At 41.0% G+C, this 23,359-nt stretch overlaps 1 protein-coding gene across 2 annotated transcripts in view; it reads right to left on the reverse strand.

Annotated features, from left to right (window-relative positions):
* Positions 1-19,528, reverse strand: part of KHDRBS2 (KH RNA binding domain containing, signal transduction associated 2) — a 519,297-nt gene extending 499,769 nt beyond the window's left edge. For both annotated transcript variants that reach the window (XR_005778300.1, XM_040428614.1), the window contains exon 1: positions 19,298-19,528. Coding sequence is in view for 1 of the 2 variants with exons in the window: in XM_040428614.1 (XP_040284548.1) it covers positions 19,298-19,388 (91 nt within the window). In the remaining variant the exon portion in view is untranslated. The remainder of the gene's footprint in view (positions 1-19,297) is intronic.
* Positions 19,529-23,359: the final 3,831 nt, after the last annotated feature.

Consider the following 23,359-nt stretch of genomic DNA (forward strand, 5'->3'; position numbering starts at 1 on the left):
AGTGAAGGAGTTTAAGCATGCATGGGATAGGCATAATCACAGATGCTTGGTTTACTTTTGCAGTTCTCAAAACTGAATTTGACTCAGCAGAGATCACATACCTCTTCTTCACAGCAAAAATGTTATAACATGAACAGAGTTGAGAAAAATACCTTAATCCTAACTTCTACATGAATACAGAATCAACCTAATCAAACTAATATGAAAAGTTATTATTCTAAAAATCTTCATCTACTTGCATATTATAAGTTATACCAGCAAGAATTTGTCTTTATGTAGAAAACTATGATTTAAATCAAGCCTTACTGACTAGTGATTTAAATCATTTTGATTTAAATCAAATCCACCCTGCAATCTCTCCAAACCTTTTGGAATTAAGTGCTTGGTTATATTAAGGTACTTCATAAGGTTGACATCCCCCTAACTTTTGTGGCATGTGTGCTGGTTTTGGTGGAGGATATAGGGGATTCCGGGAAATTTTCAATAATAACTAAATTGTTATTTCAGGCTAGGAGATGTATTGTAAGAAAATGGATAGAGAAAACCGTACCAACAATAAACATGTGGTTCAGTCTGGTCAAATGCTCGTTGGCTTGTGAGACTACTACACATAGCTACAAATGCTAAAAGGTGAAGGTTTGAGAGTATGTGGGCAGAATGGTTAAAAAACTGATTAAGATTGGATTGGGGTATGGGGGGAGGAGCTGGGGATGAAGAGAGATGAGAGAGTCCCTTTTTTTTTGGGTGGGATAGGGGTAGGAAAACTATAAATTGTGATGTAGATTTGGTGATATACAATTCAGCAAAGATAGATGTATTGTTTTTATACAGTATGTAGCTACGATATGTATGTACTTTTTGTATTGTAAAATATAAAAATAATAATAAAAAAAAATGATATTTTCCGGGAGGTTCATGGGTCAGTTTCTTGTGGTGTACCTTGACAATATTTTTTCCCCCGGTCTTCTCATGTTATACAAGTGAGAAAACTCCTCCACAGATTGAGGGACCATAAATTGTTTGAGAAATTAAGTAAATGTGAGTTTGGTGTAAGAGAAGTTATATCTGGGTTATATCTTGTCACCCCAAATTTTTTGTTTGGATTCCGAAAAGGTACGAGGTGCAGTTGATTGGACCAGACCTACCTCATTCAAGGCCCTTCAACGATTCCTCAGCTTTGCAATTTATTATAGAAAATTCATTAAAAATGTTTCAGCTATTGCCAAACCTATGACTGACTTAACCAGGAAGGGTCTTCTCCATTGGTCTCCTGAGGCTCTGTCCGCCTTTGATATACTTAAAGGAAGCTTCATTCATGCACCTGTACTAATTCAGCTGGATGTTACGAAACCATTCACTGTTGCGGTGGATGCCTCTGAGGTAGAAGTGGGTGCTGTACTAGCTCAGGAATCGTTTTCCGTAATTAATTTGCAACCATGTGCATTTTTCTCCGCCAATAGGAATTATAATGTTGGCAATTGGCTAATTTGAAACTGGTCATGTCACAGTTTAGTCTTTATACTATGGATCCAAGTACATGCTAGAACTTTGAAATTCGATCCTCTGGAATGATATGCCTAACCAGAAAATGTGCCCCAGCTCATGCAGGATTGCATATAATATTTGCATAATGTACGCTTGTAGATTGGTCACCTACTTTCATTGTAATTATCTCCTATGGAACACTAATCAAATATACATGATTTGTTTGGGCTTACTACACTTCACAGCCGATTTAGTTTAAATTAAACAAATTAACTGCCTACTCACAGTATATACCAAATAACTGCTGCTGCCATTCACATTAGATAATAGCTGCTTTCCATGCAAATGTAAGATAAAGTAGATACCTGTCAGCAGGTTCAATGTCTTAACAATGAAATTTGGAAGCTGACAATTTACAAAATAATTGACATCTACTGTGATAGCTCATACAAGTGAAACCAAGCATATACATAATACTGCACGCGAGAGGTACAAAATACAAATTATATAAAATGGATTGGCCCATGATTAATGTAAAAATGAAAATGTGTCAACATATAGAGTTTGGGAAATGTTTTTTTACAGTACAAATTAATTTATGAAGTTTTTACCCGAAGTCTCACGAGACTTCGCGAAGCAATAACTTCGGCTCATCGGAGCCAATACATTCTAATCCTGTACGGAGCTCCTTCTCCGTATAGCATTACAACAAAGTTTTATGCGAATCAACTTCGGATGTTTCATCCGAAGTTCGCTCATCCCTTGTCGCCACCAAAAAAAACTTAATAACAAGCGATCAAAAATTGTTATTTACCCCAAAATGATACCACTATGAGCTACAAGTGGTCTCGTAAAACTACAATGTATTTGGTATCGCTATAATCGTACTGACCGACAGAATAAATATATTATGTTGTTTATGCCAAAAAAACGCTGCAAGATTTATAACATAAAAACTCAGTGGCAGTATTGCTGTTTTTTCCCATCTACCTGCCAAAGTTTTAAAAAAAGTTAATCAGAAAATTATGTGTACCCCAAACGGCACCATTAAAAACTACAACTTGTCCCACAAAATAATCGCCCTCATAGAGCTATATAGACAGAAAAATAAAAAATGTATAGCTCTTGGAAGGCGACGATAAAAAAAGGAAGAAAAAAGCTTGGTCAGTAAGACCCAAAATAGGCTACTCACTAAGGGGTTAAATAACCATCTATTATTATTATTGCTACTGATTACTGGAATCCTGTTCTACAAAGCAGTACACAGTATAATGGGGTGAGGGACATAATGTATGGCTAATTACAATCACAAAGGCAGGGTCAAAATGGTTGCAAAAACATACAGTTTAGAGTGCTGAACCATATGTGCTTAGAAGTTTCTACAAGGTAATGTTCACATTCATCATTTCAGTAGAAAAAACTTGTCCTATACTATACCTGAATAAAGGTTGTAAAAATCCATACCCAAGCTGCAGAACTACTCCATTCACAAGTATGGAAACATCCAATGAGGGCCTGTTTTTCTATCCTTTTATTGTATTGGAAATGTGCCATGTTTAGGATAGAGCAAAACAAAACCTGCAGTGTCAGATCAGCTTTAAAGGGATTCTCTCACTTGGAACATGGCATTTATCATGTAGAAAACATTAACCACCTCAGCTCCCCTAGCTTAAACACCCTTAATGACCAGACCACTTTTTACAATTCTGCACCACACTACTTTCACCGTTTATTGCTCGGTCATACAACTTACCACCCAAATGAATTTTACCTCCTTTTCTTCTCACTAATAGAGCTTTCATTTGGTGGTATTTCATTGCTGCTGACATTTTAACTTTTTTTGTTATTAATCGAAATTTACCGAAATTTTTGCAAAAAAATGAAATTTTTCACTTTCAGTTGTAATTTTTTTTTTTTAAACTACATTTCTATATAAATTTTTCTCTAAATTTATTGTTCTACATGTCTTTGATAAAAAAAATAAAAAAATGCAATAAGTGTATATTTATTGGTTTGGGTAAAAGTTATAGCGTTTACAAACTATGGTACAAAAATGTGAATTTCCGCATTTTGAAGCCGCTCTGACTTTCTGAGCACCTGTCATGTTTCCTGAGGTTCTACAATGCCCAGACAGTAGAAAAACCCCACAAATGACCCCATTTCGGAAAGTAGACACCCTAAGGTATTCGCTCATGGTCATAGTGAGTTCATAGAACTTTTTATTTTTTGTCACAAGTTAGTGGAAAATGATGATTTATTTTTTTTATTTCTTTTCTTACAAAGTCTCATATTCCACTAACTTGTGACAAAAAATAAAAACTTCCATGAACTCACTATGCACATCACGAAATACCTTGGGGTGTCTTCTTTCCAAAATGGGGTCACTTGTGGGGTAGTTATACTGCCCTGGCATTTTAGGGGCCCTAATGCGTGAGAAGTAGTTTGAAATTCAAATGTGTAAAAAGTGTCCTGTGAAATCCTAAAGGTGCTCTTTAGAATTTGGGCCCCTTTGCCCACCTAGGCTGCAAAAAAGTGTCACACATGTGGTATCGCCGTACTCAGGAGAAGTTGGGCAATGTGTTTTGGGGTGTCTTTTTACATATACCCATGCTGGGTGAGAGAAATATCTCTCTAAAAGACAACTTTTCCCATTTTTTTATACAAAGTTGTCATTTGACAGAGATATTTATCTCACCCAGCATGGGTATATGTAAAAAGACACCCCAAAACACATAGCCCTACTTCTCCTGAGTACGGCAATACCACATGTGTGACACTTTTTTGCAGCCTAGGTGGGCAAAGGGGCCCAAATTCTAAAGAGCACCTTTAGGATTTCACAGGGCATTTTTAACACATTTGGATTTCAAACTACTTCTCACGCATTAGGGCCCCTAAAATGCCAGGGCAGTATAAATACCCCACAAGTGACCCCATTTTGGAAAGAAGACACCCGAAGGTATTCCGTGAGGGGCATGGCGAGTTCCTATAAAAAAAAATTTTGGGCACAAGTTAGCGGAAAATTATGATTTTGATTTATTTATTTTTTCTTTACAAAGTCTCATATTCCACTAACTTGTGACAAAAAATAAAACTTCCATGAACTCACTATGCCCATCACGAAATACCTTGGGGTGTCTTCTTTCCAAAATGGGGTCACTTCTGGGGTAGTTATACTGCCCTGGCATTTTAGGAGCCCTAATGCGTGAGAAGTAGTTTGAAATTCAAATGTGTAAAAAATGTCCTGTGAAATCCTAAAGGTGCTCTTTAGAATGTGGGCCCCTTTGCCCACCTAGGCTGCAAAAAAGTGTCACACATGTGGTATCGCCGTACTCAGGAAAAGTAGGGCAATGTGTTTTGGGGTGTATTTTTACATATACCCATGCTGGGTGAGAGAAATATCTCTGTAAAAGTCAACTTTTCCCATTTTTTTATACAAAGTTGTCTTTTAGAGAGATATTTCTCTCACCCAGCATGGGTATATGTAAAAAGACACCCCAAAACGCATTGCCCTACTTCTCCTGAGTACGGCGATACCACATGTGTGACACTTTTTTGCAGCCTAGGTGCGCAAAGGGGCCCAAATTCCTTTTAGGAGGGCATTTTTAGACATTTTTATTCCAGACTTCTTCTCACGCTTTAGGGCCCCTAAAATGCCAGGGCAGTATAAATACCCCACATGTGACCCCATTTTGGAAAGAAGACACCTCAAGGTATTCCGTGAGGGGCATGGCGAGTTCATAGAAGTTTTTTTTTTTTTGGCACAAGTTAGCGGAAATTGATTTTATTTATTTTTTCTCACAAAGTCTCCCTTTCCGCTAACTTGTGACAAAAAGTTCAATCTTTCATGGACTCAATATGCCCCTCAGCGAATACCTTGGGGTGTCTTCTTTCCGAAATGGGGTCATTTGTGGGGTGTGTTTACTGTTCTGGCATTTTGGGCAAGGCTAAATTGTGAGCAACCCTGTAAAGCCTAAAGGTACTCGTTGGACTTTCAGCCCCTTTACGCACCTAGGCTGCAAAAAAGTGTCACACATGTGGTATCGCCGTACTCAGGAGAAGTAGGGCAATGTGTTTTGGGGTGTATTTTTACATATACCCATGCTGGGTGAGAGAAATATCTCTGTAAATGACAACTTTTTAAATTGTTTTATACAAAGTTGTCAATTTACAATGTGCGGCAATTGTGCGGAAAGCACATTGCCGATGTCCGTGTTTTGCAGGTCCGCGATGTCCGTGTTTTGCGGATCCACGGATTCGCAAAACACATACGGACGTCTGAATGGAGCCTTACAGGGGGGTGATCAATGACAGGGGGGTGATCAGGGAGTCTATATGGGGTGATCACCCCCCCTGTAAGGCTCCATTCAGACGTCCGTGGATCCGCAAAACACATACTGACGTCTGAATGGAGCCTTACAGGGGGGTGATCAATGACAGGGGGCTGATCAGGGAGTCTAATATGGGGTGATTACCCCCCTGTCATTGATCACCCCTTGTAAGACTCCATTCAGACGTCCGTATGTGTTTTGCAGATCCGCGGATCCATGGGTCCGCGGATCCACAAAACACATACTGACGTCTGAATGGAGCCTTACAGGGGGGTGATCAATGACAGGGGGGTGATCAGGGAGTCTATATGGGGTGATCAGGGGTTAATAAGGGGTTAATAAGTGACAGGGGGGGTGTAGTGTAGTGGTGATTGGTGCTACTTACAGAGCTGCCTGTGTCCTCTGGTGGTCGATCCAAGCAAAAGGGACCACCAGAGGACCAGGTAGCAGGTATATTAGACGCTGTTATCAAAACAGCGTCTAATATACCTTTAAGGGGTTAAAAAAAATCGCATCTACAGCCTGCCAGCGAACGATCGCCGCTGGCAGGCTGCAGATCCTCTTGTTTACCTTCGGTTCCTGTGAACGCGCGCTCCTGTGTGCGCTCGTTCACAGGAAATCTCGCCTCTTGCGAGATGACGCGCCGGCGCGTCCAGGAGGAATGGATCGACCACCTCCGGAACGCAATCCTGCGTTAGGCGGTCCGGAGGCGGTTAAAGGGGTTATCCCATGAATAATGTAAAAAATGAAAATCTGATTTCATATAGTCCAATCTCTTTCTAACAAATCTAGAACCAGCCCTGTCCCTCGTATGGATCCCAAGATCTGCCCATTCATTGCTTGACTAGATTTATATCAAGCTGGCAGCTCAAGGGGCGTGTCTTTTCTGCTGCATCTCAGGAGGCGTGTCTCAGCTCTCCCTATCACAGCTCAGGAGGCAGTTCAAAGATGAAACTGAGCATGTGCGGCCTTCTTAATGAGCAGGTCAAAGAAATAGGAAATTAAATGGCACTATACAGACACATTTTATTGAATAACTCGGTGGCTATACAAAATCTTGAATTATATGCAATTACAAAAGTATTCAGATCCAGGTGCTGGTTTGAAAACTGTAGAATATTTTTCGTGGGACAACCCCTTTAATACAAGGCACTTACTATCAGACTTTGATTGTCCATATTGTCTCCTTTAAGCCAGATATTATATCCATTAAGCTAAAAGATTTTATTTAAAAAGAAAAAAGGCCACTGCCTTATATTCTGGCCAGGCTGCTGGAAGTCTCCCCGATGAGCCTGCTGTATGTTTAACAGGCGAAACGCTTAGACAGCACACAGGGTTCGTTATCTTAGACTAGGGATTAGCTTCCAGTGCCAGAGACAGGGTGGGTGCTCGGCCTACGTCTGGCTGTATTGTACAGCTATTACCGGCAGCAGTTAGGAATCTTGTAGCGACCCCAATCTGATTGCCAACAAGGGACAATTTTTTTACATTTTTTAACACAGTTCACTAATCCCATGGGCTCTGATATTTGCTACTTTGCTTTATTGAATCCCAAAGTCACCGTTTTTAATAGACATCAATAAACGTTACATTTTAGATATTTTTCCTCTTTTATGCTTGTTACCTCTACACATTCAGTTTCTCTTATGACCTGTACAAAAACTGTTACACTTTATTCATTTTTTAGTACTATGAAGTTGAAGTTAAATTTGTCCATGATGGACACAAACCTAATGTAAAGCCCCTGAATCAGTCCCAGCACGAAATGTGTAACTGTGGCCCCTATCTACCCTGCACCATTTACAATACTGAGGTCTTCTTATGTGGCACAGGGACGTTTCCGTCCCCTCTGGCACCATCGCTCAAGTATGACTGCTGTCACTGCACTTATTACTGATCTAATTAGAAAATGAGAGATGCTAGCAAACGTCTTCCCTCACTTCCTATTAATAGCGATACATATTTATAGGTGTCATCCATTATTCCACAGTCAATGCACTTTGCATTTTACATATTGATTCTCATTTACTTCAATGCTTTTTACTGGAGAATTTATGAATATTATTATTAACGTGCTGAAAATGTGTTGTCTCTCAATTTATAAAAAGCGTAACAAAAACTTTGTTGACTTACGAAGAGAAAAATGCTGGAAGCGTTCATTCTAAAAAAAAAAAAAAATACTATGCATAACACATTATCCAATATATTTAGGTAGGAAATGTGAAAATCAATTGGGAAACCAGATAAAAAGAAAATGTCAGTTCAGGGAAATAAAGAGCGTAATGAATGCCTCCAAATCTCAGCAGGCCAGTGTTTACGTGGGAGGACAGGGCTCCGGGAGCATTTGTCTGACCTACTGTACAAGCAATCACTTTATAAAGATCTCCAGGAACTCTCTCTAAATCAAAAGGTTGCAGGACACAATGCTCGTCTATTCATCAGAGCGGCAATCGTCCAATTTGGGATTCTTTAGTAAATTATTATATTTGGCTGCTGACAGTTTGATTTTTAATTATCACCTTCTAGAATACAAACTAGAATGTCATTTTCCACTTTTAAAACGCTTTCACTTATGCTCTATCACTGCTGCTCTGTACGACAGGGATGCCGGTATTACAATATTCCAGGAAATGCTCAATTCTATGGAATAGATGACCCTCTGAAGTACAATGTACATACTACATGCTTTTACGAGAACCTCATTTGCTGTATTCCTGTAGTACAAGGGCAGGCTTAATAAAATGATGGTTATTTTACAACAGAACTAGCTGGATGTACCACTCAGGATTTAAAGCGGTTGTCTCACCTCAAACATTGTTGGCATAATACTAGGATGTCAGATAGGTGCGGGTCCCACAACTATTTCTAGAATGAAACCCCCAAAGTGAACGAGAGTGCACTATGCATGCACAGCCGCCCTTCATTCATTTCTATGGGACTGGCGAAAACAGCCGAGCGCTGGCTATTCCCAGCAATCCCACAGAAGTGAATGGGGTAGTGGCTGTGCTTGCGCATAGCACTCTCAATTCATTTCTATGGGACATGCAAAAATAATCGCTATTTTCGGAATTCCCATAGAAGAGAGCATGCGGCACATGCGTGGTGAGCTCTCATTTACATTGGGAGCTCTGTTCTAGAGATGGGTGCGGCCCCTATCTGATATTGGTGCCATATCCTAGTGATATTACACAACCACCTTTAAGGAAAGCTAGAAAATCCCATGAAGAACTCTAATGGCGACCGTACACAACTTTTTTGTATAAGAAATGGGTGAAATAATGGATTGAAATGGAGAATTCAGTGAGACTTTGAGTTTAAAAATCTTGATGCTCTTTAAACTGTGTTGCATCCAGGGCCAGACTGGGACCATAAAGTAGCCATGGCACCCAAATCCTGCCAGCCCACATACAACATCCTTCTCCTCTCCCTCGACTCATACCACTGAAAAATATTAGCATGCAGCGTGATTTAGGGCTAATATTGCATTTCTTGCTCACTACTCAAGACCTCGGACCTGACCCCCTAAGCAAATTCAGACCCCATATCAGACCAAATAAAAAACAAGTCAGATCTCAGACTGCTCTATTTACCGCTCACACACAAATGCCACATACACTAATCACAAGCACTGCACAAAATTACACACTACACTAAAACACTACATACACAAAGGCACATACTACTTGCAAGACACCACTAGCAGCATCTCGCTGCTTCCCATGTGTCTCCAATGCACCTCCATATCACCAGCAATAAAGGCTGCTCCCTATGCCCCCTTTTCTCACAGATAGCTCCTTATGCCCCCTGTTTTCTTGTTCAGACTGATGCCCAATGGCCCCTCTTTCTCACATAATGTTCCCCAATAATATTTCATTATAATACAATACAGTTCTCTCACAAGAATACATGATATAATATATATATATATATAGAAAGGCAAAATGGGAGGCAGCACCGATGTAAGTAGGAAATAGCCGGGTGCACGCTCTGAGGGCTGAAGCTTACCCAAATATAATATGTAAAAAAGAGCAGCACTCCAACGCAGGATAAAATAAAATCCACGAAAATGCGACGTTTCGGCTCTACAATTGAGCCTTTCTCAAGCCTGCTTGAGCCGAACCCAGTATCTTTATCCTATATAAGATCTAGACAAACCTCTATAAATAAAAAACATCCTAATGAACACAGTAAAAATGTACAAATGCCATTACTACATATACAGATTTCCAAGCACTGTCAAGACTTCATATTTTGCAGGAGGATGCTTTCATTTCGAAACAAATGTAAATTCATTAATGTTCATATATTCTTTATACTGTGTACAAATAATCATGATGCATTGTAAAATGCTGGGATCTGACAGCTAGCATTGGTTCTTACATTGCATGTCCAGAAATGAGGATAGAAAGCAGAACTGATGCACATGTGTTTTCATTCTGTCTTTCATTATCGCATAATTTTTTTCTTTTTTAAGGCGCATAGCTAGGCAGAAAAAATATTGTGAATATAGATATTATTTTGTCAGTTATTTGCACCAATTACATGCTAGAGAGTTGTAGTGCAAGGGTCATTCTAATTTAGGGTGCAACTTCATCTGTAACAGATATTGCAAGTATGGTTGACAGTGCAAGAAACCCTAATAGACTAATGCAGAACCCATCTTGTTATGCTGGTGGCCTGTGCCCGCTGCTGCCCCGCTCCTCTGAGTGGGCACGGACCCGACATCACTCACCAAGCGGGTCCCTCTGCTTCCTGGCGGTCAGGACCCGCTTGTCTTCTTCTGGCTATCAACAATGGGCCAGTTTGTTGGCATTCCACGTGCTCTCCTGCTGCAGACCTTTTTCTCCAAGTCCAGTGGGTCTGCCTCTATGGCGCATGCTCTCTCCCTGACTTTTAAAGGGCATGAGCACGCACACCCTAATCTTCCTCATGGCTGGGTTCTGCTGGGTACTTAAAGGGGTTCTGCAGTTTTTTTAAACTGATGATCTATCCTCTGGATAGATCATCAGCATTTGATCAGGGGGGGTCCCGGGACACCCGGGACCCCTGCCTATAAGCTGCTGGCAGCTGCTGGCAGTAGCGCCGCGGCCTTCTCGCTATTCACTGCAGACCCAGTGACGTCACGACTAGTATCACTGGCCTCGGCGCGGCTAAGCTCCATTCAAGTGAACAGAGCTTAGCCCCGCCCAGGCCATTGATACTAGTCGTGATGTCACTGGGCCTGCGGTAAACAGCAAGAAGGCCGCGGCGCTACTGCCAGAACCACTGGCTTCTCAAACAGCTGATTGGCAGGGGTCCCGGGTTTTGGACCCCCGCCGATCGGGTGCTAATGATCTATCCAGAGGATAGATCATCAGTTTAAATAAACTGCAAAACCCCTTTAAGGCACTTTCACTTAAAGAGGGTGCCTGAGCTTTAGGTTATGTAACTTGCTAGTCCTTAGTAAAGGTGTGCTGCTCTGTTTCTCTGCCAGTGTACCAATCTCTGTTTACTGATCTGACCTTAAACTGCCTGCCTGATCTGACCTTAAACTGTTTATGGTATTGACCCTTTTCCACCTGCCCTGACCTGGGACCAGTTTCATTAATTCGCAAAAACTCTGCCTGCCCTGAGCTCTGCATTTTTCTTGACTACGAATATTCGGTTCGTCGCATCAAAGTCTCTGACCCCAGTGGGTCAGCTGCCAATTATACTGGGACTATTCCAAGAGGTAGCGGCCTGGAGGCTTCATAGGACAAATGCCTATCATTCTTTAATAAGCAGTAGTAAATGAGATACAACTGCACACTCAGGGTTATATGCAGGGTTATTATGACATGTCCTCCATATAATAATAGCAATTAAGGACAAATTGCCTTCGTATATATGGGACTATAAATCTCATTTCGGTCAATCTTAGACCTTGGTCACAGAGTCACTAATGAAAAAAAGGTATAGGTTAGTTTATAGAAAAGGATCAATAGACAGGGGAAATTTAAGTCACAGCCTGTATCTATATATATATGGGTCTGAGGCCAATGTGGGTAAAAAGAAGGTTGCATATAGAGAGCTGCAGTGTACAGCCTTAACTGAATGAAAAATACAAACTATACAAAATATAGGGTATGAGTAGTAATAAATGGTACTAAGGTAGCTGGATGAGGCAGAATGAATCTGCAAAAAGAAAACTGGCAGGGAGGTCAGGAACTAAAGAGGATAGGGAGGCAGCCCCAGCATGAAGAACTTACTCGCATCTACTAACTCTATACTAGCTCCAATCTCAATCTTCCTGGAGAAATTCTTAGTCCACTCACTCAGAAAGCCAAATCATTCATACTGGACACCAATCACTTCCTAACAAAACTTAAAGGTTTAACACCGATTGCACCAAATAGCATCTTGGTCATCCTTGATGTTAATAGCCTATATACTAGTATTCAACATGACAAAGGCATTCTTTCCACAAAATCACTCCTGGAACAGTCTACTCATGATCATAACACCATCCAGTTGGCACTTAAACTACTCAATATTGTCCTGAGGGACAATTTTTTTTTCTTTATGCTAACATCTTTTACCTACAGACATGCGGGACTGCCATGGGTGCGGATGTGGCACCGCCCTATGCTAATGGTTACATGGCTCACTTTGAAGAAACTAATATTTATCCTCTGCATCTTTTTAAACAACATGCTACATGTTAGTTCAGATTAATTGATACTATTTTCAGTATATGTAATGGCTCTCAAGCCTCCTTACTCAAATTCATACATTTACTCAATAGCTTCAGACCAAAATTACAATTCACCCTGAATTTTGCCTTCCATTCCATTAGCTTCCTTGACACTAGAGTTCTGAAAGATGACATGGGAAACATCCATACAGACCTATACACCAAACAAACTGACCGCAATGGTCTTCTACTCTATTCCAGTTGCCACCCCATGGCAACAAAAAATTCCTTGCCACCATCACAATTTCACCATATCAGATCCACAAAATTGACAGACACAACTCGAAACCATGGCCTCTAAGTTCATCGAAAGGGCCTATCCCAGCAGATTACTAGCTAAAGAAATGTCCCACATGCCACCTCCCGGTAAAAAGAACAAGGAAACTAAGGAACAGGTCACTTCTGTCCATACTTACCATTCCCTCATGCCAAAAATCCAGCACACAATTAAGAAACATTGGGCACTTTTAAAAAATGTCTATCCCACTATTCAATCCCTCCATACTCCACCTCCCATGTGTCTGAAAAGAGCTGCCAACCTTAAAGACAGACTTATCAAAGCCGATGTAGGAAGCTACATACAGTCAGGTCCATACATATTGGGACATCAACACAATTGTAACATTTCTGGCTCTATACACCACCACAATGGATTTGAAATGAAACGAACAAGATGTGCTTTAACTGCAGACTGTCAGCTTTAATTTGAGGGTATTTACATCCAAATCAGGTGAACCGTGTAGGAATTACAACATTTTGCATATGTGCCTCCCACTTGTTAAGGGACCAAAAGTAATGGGACAATTGGCTTCTTGACTGTTCCATAGCCAGGTGTGTGTTATTCCCTCATTATCCCAATTACAATGAGCAGATAAAAGGTCCAGAGTTCATTTCAAGTGTGCTATTTGCATTTGGAATCTGTTGCTGTCAACTCTCAAGGTGAGATCCAAAGAGCTGTCACTATCAGTGAAGCAAGCCATCATTAGGCTGAAAAAACAAAACAAACCCATCAGAGAGATAGCAAAAACATTAGGCCTGGCCATAACAACTGTTTGGAACATTCTTAAAAAGAAGGAACGCACTGGTGAGCTCAGCAACACCAATAGACCCGGAAGACCACGGAAACAACTGTGGTGGATGACCAAAGAATTCTTTCCCTGGTGAAGAAAACACCCTTCACAACAGTTGGCCAATCAAGAACACTCTCCAGGAGGTAGGTGTATGTGTGTCAAAGTCAACAATCAAGAGAAGACTTCACCAGAGTGAATACAGAGGGTTCACCACAAGATGTAAACCATTGGTGAGCCTCAAAAACAGGAAGGCCAGATTAGAGTTTGCCTAACGACATCTAAAAAAGCCTTCACAGTTCTGGAACAACATCCTATGGACTGATGAGACCAAGATCAACTTGTACCAGAGTGATGGGAAGAGAAAAGTATGGAGAAGGAAAGGAACTGCTCATGATCCTAAGCATACCACCTCATTAGTGAAGCATGGTGGTGGTAGTGTCATAGTGTGGGCATGTATGGCTGCCAATGGAACTGGTTCACTTGTATTTATTGATAATGTGACTGCTGACAAAAGCAGCAGGATGAATTCTGAAGTGTTTCAGGCAATATTATCTGCTCATATTCAGCCAAATGCTTCAGAACTCATTGGCCGGCGCTTCACAGTGCAGATGGACAATGACCCAAAGCATACTTCAAAAGCAAACAAAGAGTTTTTTAAGGGAAAGAAGTGGAATGTTATGCAATGGCCAAGTCAATCACCTACCTGAATCCGATTGAGCATGCATTTCACTTGCTGAAGACAAAACTGAAGGAAAAATGCCCCAAGAACAAGCAGGAACTGAAAACAGTTGCAGTAGAGGCCTGGCAGAGCATCACCAGGGATGAAACCCAGCGTCTGGTGATGTCTATGCGTTCCAGACTTCAGGCTGTAATTGACTGCAAAGAGTTGGCAAACTCTAATCTGGCCTTCCTGTTTTTGAGGCTCACCAATGGTTTACATCTTGTGGTGAACCCTCTGTATTCACTCTGGTGAAGTCTTCTCTTGATTGTCGACTTTGACACACATACACCTACCTCCTGGAGAGTGTTCTTGATCTGGCCAACTGTTGTGAAGGGTGTTTTCTTCACCAGGGAAAGAATTCTTTGGTCATCCGTCACAGTTGTTTTCCGTGGTCTTCCGGGTCTTTTGGTGTTGCTGAGCTCACCAGTGCGTTCCTTCTTTTTAAGAATGTTCCAAACAGTTGTTTTGGCTACGCCTAATGTTTTTGCTATCTCTCTGATGGGTTTGTTTTGTTTTTTTCAGCCTAATGATGGCTTGCTTCACTGATAGTGACAGCTCTTTGGATCTCATCCTGAGAGTTGACAGCAACAGATGCAATTCATTGTAATTGTAATTGGGATAATGAGGGGATAACACACACCTGGCCATGGAACAGCTGAGAAGCCAATTGTCCTATTACTTTTGGTCCCTTAACAAGTGGGAGGCACATATGCAAACTGTTGTAATTCCTACACCGTTCACCTGATTTGGATGTAAATACCCTCAAATTAAAGCTGACAGTCTGCAGTTAAAGCACGTCTAGTTCTTTTCATTTCAAATCCATTGTGGTGGTGTATAGAGTAAAAAAAAATTAGAATTGTGTTGGTGTCCCAATATTTATGGACCTGACTGTATATACGAAGGCATTTTGTCCTTAATTGCCATTATTATATGGAGGATTTTTTATTTGCATCTAACCCTGAGTGTGCAGTGGTATCTTATTCACTACTGGACTCATTCACTACTGGATTGTAGCCACTCCACTTAGCTCCTCAATTTTCTTAGACACCAAGTGCAGCCCAACAATATTACTCTATTCTTTAATAAGTATCTATCATGTATTTGTAATAGGGATCTATAGTTTGTGGAAGGCATAAAGGCATTCTCAGTTCCGCATATATCTATTCTTTAATAAGCATTATGTTGATCAAATTTGATGAAAAAATAATTACCCTGACCATCTACTGTAAAAATAATGGTGCATATTCTTCATCTGTAACATGCTGCAGTATGCCCATGAAAGGTTCCCATAGTTAGAGTTTTCTTACTGCCATCGGTGTATCTGTAGATGCCTTCATTATGCGACGGGTGGGGAGTCAAGTGCTGAGATCCCATTGATGGCTAGAATGATGAGGTACTGCACTGTAAAGCACAGAGAACTGTTAGAAATTTTTCACTTGAAGGGAGCTATGTTTCAGTTCTCTGCCCTTTTTTTTTGGGGATAAACGGGGATGGGTCTGCACAATTTAAAAAACTATAGCATATTTCTCAAGGTATATAAGCCAACTACCCCAACTAAAAAGGACATCAATGTATACTGAAGGCTATGATCATGTGCGGCACTTATGCGGACAATATTAGCACTCCACACATACAACAAGCTAAGAACGTAGAAGCACCTAGGCACTAGAATATGGCCTCATTATTTCATTATTGTGAGAATCTCCTTTAACATTTTTTTTTTTTTGGGGGGGGGGGGGGAATTGGTTCAATGGGTGCCTTTAGTAAATGGAACTTGTCTCATCAATTTAGCCCGAGTCTCATTGCATTTTTGTTATACACATGTTGGGACTAGATTTAGTGTAGGACACGTGTTCCTTGACAATACCACAGTTCCAAATACCTTTCATCTAGCGCTGATTATTTGCGCACGTCTTTCAGCTAAACATATGTACTTTGTATTTCTATAACGCTTATAATATGCCCTGTTGTGTTTTCCACATCCTTGGAGAATGTTTCCGGAACAGATTTAAAAGAAGCACCCCATTTCTCATGTAGTTTCTCAAACTTATGGAGGTAATGAACATTTCCTAAATTGTGCTCTGCAGCTGTGCATGTGAACAATCGGATCACAGGGGGAGATCCTCCTCTGCTTAGATTTCGGTTTCCAGGGTCTATGTTACCTGGGGAATGCCTGCTTATTTATACTGTGTGCCACAGTGAGGGGTTGTGTCTGTCAAGGCAGGTATTTTCCTCCCAGCATGTGCGGCTGTGCTGGTTTCCAGCCAGGTGAGGTCAAATACCGGACCGGAGTTTAGTGCCGGTCCAGGTTTTGGCAGCACCTGGCTGTCCTTAAATAGGCAGGTGGGCTCAGCAGAGATGTCTCTGTTTTTGGGATCTGAGGCTTTGTGCTGTGCTGGAGGGCTGAGAGCCGCATGCTGGGGAAACAAGCCCCCTAAAGCCTGCTGTGGACTACTGGAGGCAGAACCGCCAGCAAGCTAACTTGTGTTATATGAGCTTTCCATTGTGCGTGAATTAACACCAAGACTGCAAAGATACGTGCTGTTTTGTGCAATTGCCTCAAGTGTGAATAAACACTGACGTTTTGAGTTAAGAACTTGTGTTTTGCCTCTGTACTGCGCCCGCTTACCCTATCTACCAGAGCAAAACCCCACTACTGCAAGAAATATGCAAAGTATTTTCTGTGCCACTAATAAGAAGTCAAAGGCTTCCCATGTTTCATCTTCAAAAACAATCATGCAAGCAACATTGGCCCAGATTTACTAATCCTATAGATGGCGTAAACTTAGACCGGCTGTCTAGACTTCGGCCAGATTTATCAGAGGGCTCAGGCTGGATGATAAATCTGGTACATGAGGAGACACTTTTGTCTAAGTCTATACTGACTATTGGTTGGTTTACTTTGAGACAGAATTTTATGCCAGAAATGTGGCGCAGGTCCGTCTCATTTACCATTTTCTGCGCCTGTAGAAAGTAAGCTGTCTTACATTTTGAACTGGCGGAGGTTCCACCGAAGTTATGAGGAGGCCTGTGCCTCTACGTAACTTCGGAAGATCCACTGCCAGCTTCGGGCTTTATTACGATCAGCGTCTAAAACGACAGTCTTAATAAATGTGCCCTATTGTCTTTAATCATGTCAGCATTTGTTTACTGTGACTCTGCAGAGCTACAGTTTTTAGGGTATAGGGACAGCTTAGGGTACTTTCACATACCTGAAAATGGACCCAGCAGGCTTTTCCGGCAGAGAGAGGCATGCCTGAATTTCGCCGGATCCAGCATTGCCACATTCTACAGTTCACCTCTGGATCCCCATTGATTATAGTGGTAGGTTTCTGCCGGACAAAAGCCGTTGCGTGCTGGATCAGGCCGCAGGATCGGGCATGCCGCAGATGTGAACGTTCCCTAAAGCAACAAGGGAAGAAGTGCCAAACAACTCCTCATACCTCCATTTTCTACCCCCCTGTAGGCGTATTATTAGTGGACTCATACCAGGATTAACTAAACTACAGATGGACCTGAAATTTTAGGTTCTGAGTGCTGCTGAGCTTTAGATATTGAGTCGTTCTATAGTCCATAATACAAGAGCAATATGCTAGTATAAGGACATAAACCATAGCTGCTGAATGTTTCCGTCAGCATCATGGTTCACATGATCCAGACATGGAAGGTATTTTAAGATAACACAAGCTCCCCCTGCTGGTGACACAGAGAACTACACAAACGTTTCTACCACAGCGTTGTAAATAAATCCTAAAAGCCATTTCACATAAATACCAATATAAATATGTTATATATCCGGTTGGGAACATGTGCAACCATAAAGTCATTTGTATTCAGCCAATTAATACATTTTACGCAAGTCATATCTAAGTAATATCTAATGCCATTTACTCTCTATAGTAAAAAAAAAAATCCTAAAGCACAAAACAATACATCGTCTGAACAACACACACGACAACATCTACACCCAGTTATGAACTTGGAAGAAATCCAAACCACGCTTGAGGATACTGTGAAGGTGTCTGTCCTGTCAGACGTAATCGAGGGTTTTACATTCATTGTGATATAGATAAGTGATATAGATAAGGCTATGTAAAAGTATAAAAAGTGAACAAAAAGCGTTAGGATCCCCCGATACCGAACTCTGAATCCAGGGCAACAGATTGGTACAACTTGGTAACTTTTATGTAGATACGGTTTGAAGGGCACCTCGCCAAGGTAATGACCCTAGTGGCAAGAATCGTACATGTATTTCCAGGCAAAATTCCTGGTCAAACAAATTCCGATATAAACATACAAAAATATAAGTATACAACATATAGTGAAGGTTATTTACTGAGTATAGGACCATTTTCCAGTCATTTCGGCATTACAAGTCAACGAATGGTTGGATCCTAGGGATTTTTGCACTTCTATAAAATGAACTGTCCACACGCGGGTCCTTCACCGGGACGGAGGACAACGTATAAGTGACAACCTACCTAGACATTAGACCATTGTACAGGCCATGCCCATGCTCACTGGTACAGATGGGTGAATTGATTCCCAAACTTCACTATTTGCAGTTCTACACTGGATTTTCCGACCTGCAACCACCGCACGGACGACGCGATTCACAGATTCTCCGATTTCATTCCCCCACTTAATAGCAGCAGTCGATCTGCCCATAATACTTGCAAATCGATTGGTAAACTGTCATGAATTGATTTACTCCATTAAATAATTAGCACCAAAAGCGAAGACCTTTTACAGAACCTTATCTCCCCTCACCCCCCAAAAAAAACAAGGGGGGGGGGGGCAGCTGGGAACCAAAAAGGGTGACTCTGCTTTTCACCTTCTAAGGGAATCATATGAAGAGGAAGACACAATCCAGTGTGGCAAGGAAATAGTTAAACTGAAGCGTGCTGTATGCAAAGTGCAGCTGCCTTCTGATGGCAGAGGTAGAGTGCTGTGCACGGCGGGCACTCTCAGGGCTCCTTACCTTCTGCCAGGAGGCGCATGGCATGCACAAAGGATGAGTCCAGGGTGTCCTTCTCTGCCATCAGCTCCGGCAGGTATTTCTCCTCTTCCATCACACAGCTTCCACCTAGGCTGAAGGGGCAGGCAGCAGCCAGGAGAGGTGCTCTGAGCGGCAGAGATGCGGCCAGCAGCTCCGGGGAGGAGAGCAGAGCAGCCCTGGAGCCCACACAACGTCCTCTCAGCCTGTCCTCCCGGTGCCGTGTGAGCGAGCAGCAACCATTCCACGGCAGAGGCGCGGCGCTCCCCCTGCTGGCGGCTCTGCTAACTGTAATTACAGGCACTGGAGGGGACCGGTGGTACCGGTCACCCGGAGGGGCTGCAGAGGAATATTACATCACAGGACATAGCAGATCTATCACATATCTATCACTTTATCCATATCTGCCTCATAGCCACCTACCTCTATCTATCTATCCACCTACCTCTATCGATCTATCTATCTATCTATCTATCTATCCATCCACCTACCTCTATCTATATATCTATCTATTCACCTACCTATATCTATCTATCTATCTATCTATCTATCTATCTATCTATCTATCTATATCTATGTATATATATATTTATCTATCTATCTACCTACCTACCTATATCTATCTATATATCTATGTATCTACCTACCTACCTACCTATATCTATCTATATATCTATGTATCTCAGATCTATCTATCTATATCTATCTATCTATCTATCTATCTATCTATCTATCTACCTACCTACCTATATCTATCTATATATCTATCTATCTATCTATCTATATATCTATCTATCTATCTATATATCTATCTATCTATCTATCTACCTACCTACCTATATCTATCTATATATCTATCTATCTACATACCTACCTATATCTATCTATATATCTATGTATCTACCTACCTACCTACCTATATCTATCTATATATCTATGTATCTCAGATCTATCTATCTATATCTATCTATCTACCTACCTACCTATATCTATCTATATATCTATCTATCTACCTACCTACCTATATCTATCTATATATCTATAAATCTATCTATCTACCTACCTACCTATATCTATCTATATATCTATATATCTATCTATCTATCTACCTACCTACCTATATCTATCTATATATCTATGTATCTCAGATCTATCTATCTATATCTATCTATCTATCTATCTATCTATCTCTATTATCTATCTATCTATATCTATCTATCTATCTATCTATCTATCTATCTATCTATCTCTGTCTCATATATCTCATCTATCTATCAATCTATCTACCTATATCTATCTATCTATCTATCTATCTACCTATATCTATCTATCTATCTATCTACCTATATCTATCTATCTATCTACCTACCTATATCTATCTATCTATCTATCTATCTATCTATCTATCTATCTACCTATATCTATCTATCTATCTATTTATCTATCTATCTACCTATATCTATCTATCTATCTATCTATCTATCTACCTATATCTATCTATCTATCTACCTACCTATATCTATCTATCTATCTACCTACCTACCTATATCTATCTATCTATCTACCTACCTACCTATATCTATCTATCTATCTATCTATCTATCTATCTATCTATTTCTCATATCTATGTAATATATCTCATCTATCCATCTATGTACAAAAGGAAAAATGGCAGCACAGACATAAATGTTGATGATGTACGGGTGCAAAGCCCAATGGGAATAAGCAATTACCTACATAAAAACAAAAAAGGGCAGCACTCCAAAAATGAAAAGAAAAGCTATTTATTCACCCAGTGGTACAGCGACGTTTCAGCTCAGGTAATAGAGCCTTTCTCAAGCAAGGAAAAGGACAAAGTGCTCCAAATACATACCTTACATAATGAAGTGCATGATTACATCTTAATTGAATACATAATTAATGAATAAGTGCAAACATAAGTTTCATAACAATATCAATAATACATTCCACATGATTACATAACAAAAAACTCTGTGTTCAATCCAATTACTCCCGTGATTACAACATATAATTCATATAAAGTGCAATTCATACTATGCGCCAATGATACAATAACCATCGTAGCATGCGCAGATGATAAAGTGACATGTGCTATCAGGGCTATGGTACACTAACCAGGTGAATGGCGTCGCACCATGTAATACACGCTAACTTCGGCGTGCCGAGACCATCACTGCGCATGCATGCCCAGGTTGCAATCACTCAATTCCTAGCGTCGCCACGTTGAGCGGCGCATGGTGCATGCGTATAAGGACAAGATAATTCCGTCCACCATATTGGTAAAGGTAAATGTCAGCACATGCTCAGAACAACTTGGGGCAAGATTAACGGCCATCTTACTTATTGGCTGAACGCATACTTCTTCGTGGACTCAATAAGGAGCTCTCAGAGTCCATTTTGTTACAGCATTAGACAAGGTGGACCTGAAGGATGAGTGGAAGCATGCTATCTAGATGCCTCCACATCTCCAATAGGCGACCACCCGTCAGTGGTGCATCCGCTATAGGTCTCCTCACACAGGTCTTATATGTCAAAAACTGCTCATAAGTGAGGGATCTCCTCATCAGGAAGCAACCTAGGTAATATAAAGAAATTAAGATTAAGCCCCTGAGCAAAAGTAACACAACCCGGGTACTTATAGCAGATCCTATAAGTGTAGAAATCAGGTGTGTGTCGCAGTCATCCACATTCCTCCTCTCCTTCTTCAGCATATTCTCTACAAAAACATGTTAATAAAAATCACAATTATTTGTCCTAAATATACTACCTAATAAACAAAAATGAGAGAAATCAATCCTCAAGACAACCTCCTAGACTATTCCAATGACGTTTGATGATTTTACTCATGTCACAGCTTACTTCTGTGTATGTAGAAACGAATGGTATGTGGGTCCCCTGACTGATTATGGAGGGGGAGCGGGGACTGTTGTGACCCCCCCTTTTTCGGCGTTGGTAATCAGGTTAGCCCCCTCCCTTTTTTCCCCCTCTCTTGAATAGTAGTTACAGGTAGGCAATGCAGGGGTTAAAAGCACTACGTGCTTCCACTTGCCTTCCTTTTCCAGGATGTATGGGCACCTCCCATCCAGTATTTAGCCCCTTGGTGCCGCCCCCCCTCTCCCCTTTTACGTCCGGCCAGCAGTTGTCCCTCCCTCCCGCCCCTTTGTTTTGCTCTACGGGTTTATCGGTCATGGGTCTGGGATTTCCTGGTTTTTCTGATCATTTATGTGTTCCTGATTTCTGTTTCTGTTTTTTAGTCTTTCCGATTATGCTTATTCTTAAAGTCACAGCTGGCGGTATGAACATAAATAGCAGAATGGAGTTAAGGAAAAATGGCGGATTTGCCCGCTGGGAGTCCAGAGGCCGGCATACCGCTCCTGATGAGTAACGTTCGAGCAGTTCAAGGCTCGGGTTTTTCGTTGATAAGAGATAAGAGAAAGTGAATAAAGCTGTGGCCGATCACCACCCAACATCTGGTAGTCGTGTGGTTTATTTCCCTAGGAGATAGGGTGTTGGAAAGGAGGGAGGGGGTGGTGGTTACGGTTCCCCTGGTTATGGTTTGGGTTCTCAGCAGTCTCCTAGACATCTTTCTATTGGGCTTATTACTAACTAAAGTACTGTACTATGCCTATCCATACTGGAGATACTTCATCTTTGTGTAATTGTAATAATCTATACGGATAACCTTGTTGTAAAAAAAATTTGACCATCGTATTCAAAGTAATATCCAGTGTGACAGGCTCAGATACTATGTGTCTGGCCCTCAAAAATTGTGAATAGGGAAGATGCTTCACAATTTTTCTCGGGTGACAACTATTATAATGTAAAATGGTGTTCCTATCAGTGGGCTTAGTATATAATTGTGTACTTAGTTTACCTTCGGCAAAGACCACCATAGTGTCAAGAAATTGTACACTAGTGGTAGAGTAAAAAGAAAAGCAACTGCAGCGCTCACCTGCGTTCATTAGTGGGAGGCACAGATTGAAGCCCGGACTTGGCTTTAAGCAATGTGAGGAAAAAGGATGAAAT

The sequence above is a fragment of the Bufo bufo genome, chromosome 4 (assembly GCF_905171765.1).
Source record: "Bufo bufo chromosome 4, aBufBuf1.1, whole genome shotgun sequence".
In the NCBI taxonomy this organism is placed as follows: Eukaryota; Metazoa; Chordata; class Amphibia; order Anura; family Bufonidae; genus Bufo; species Bufo bufo.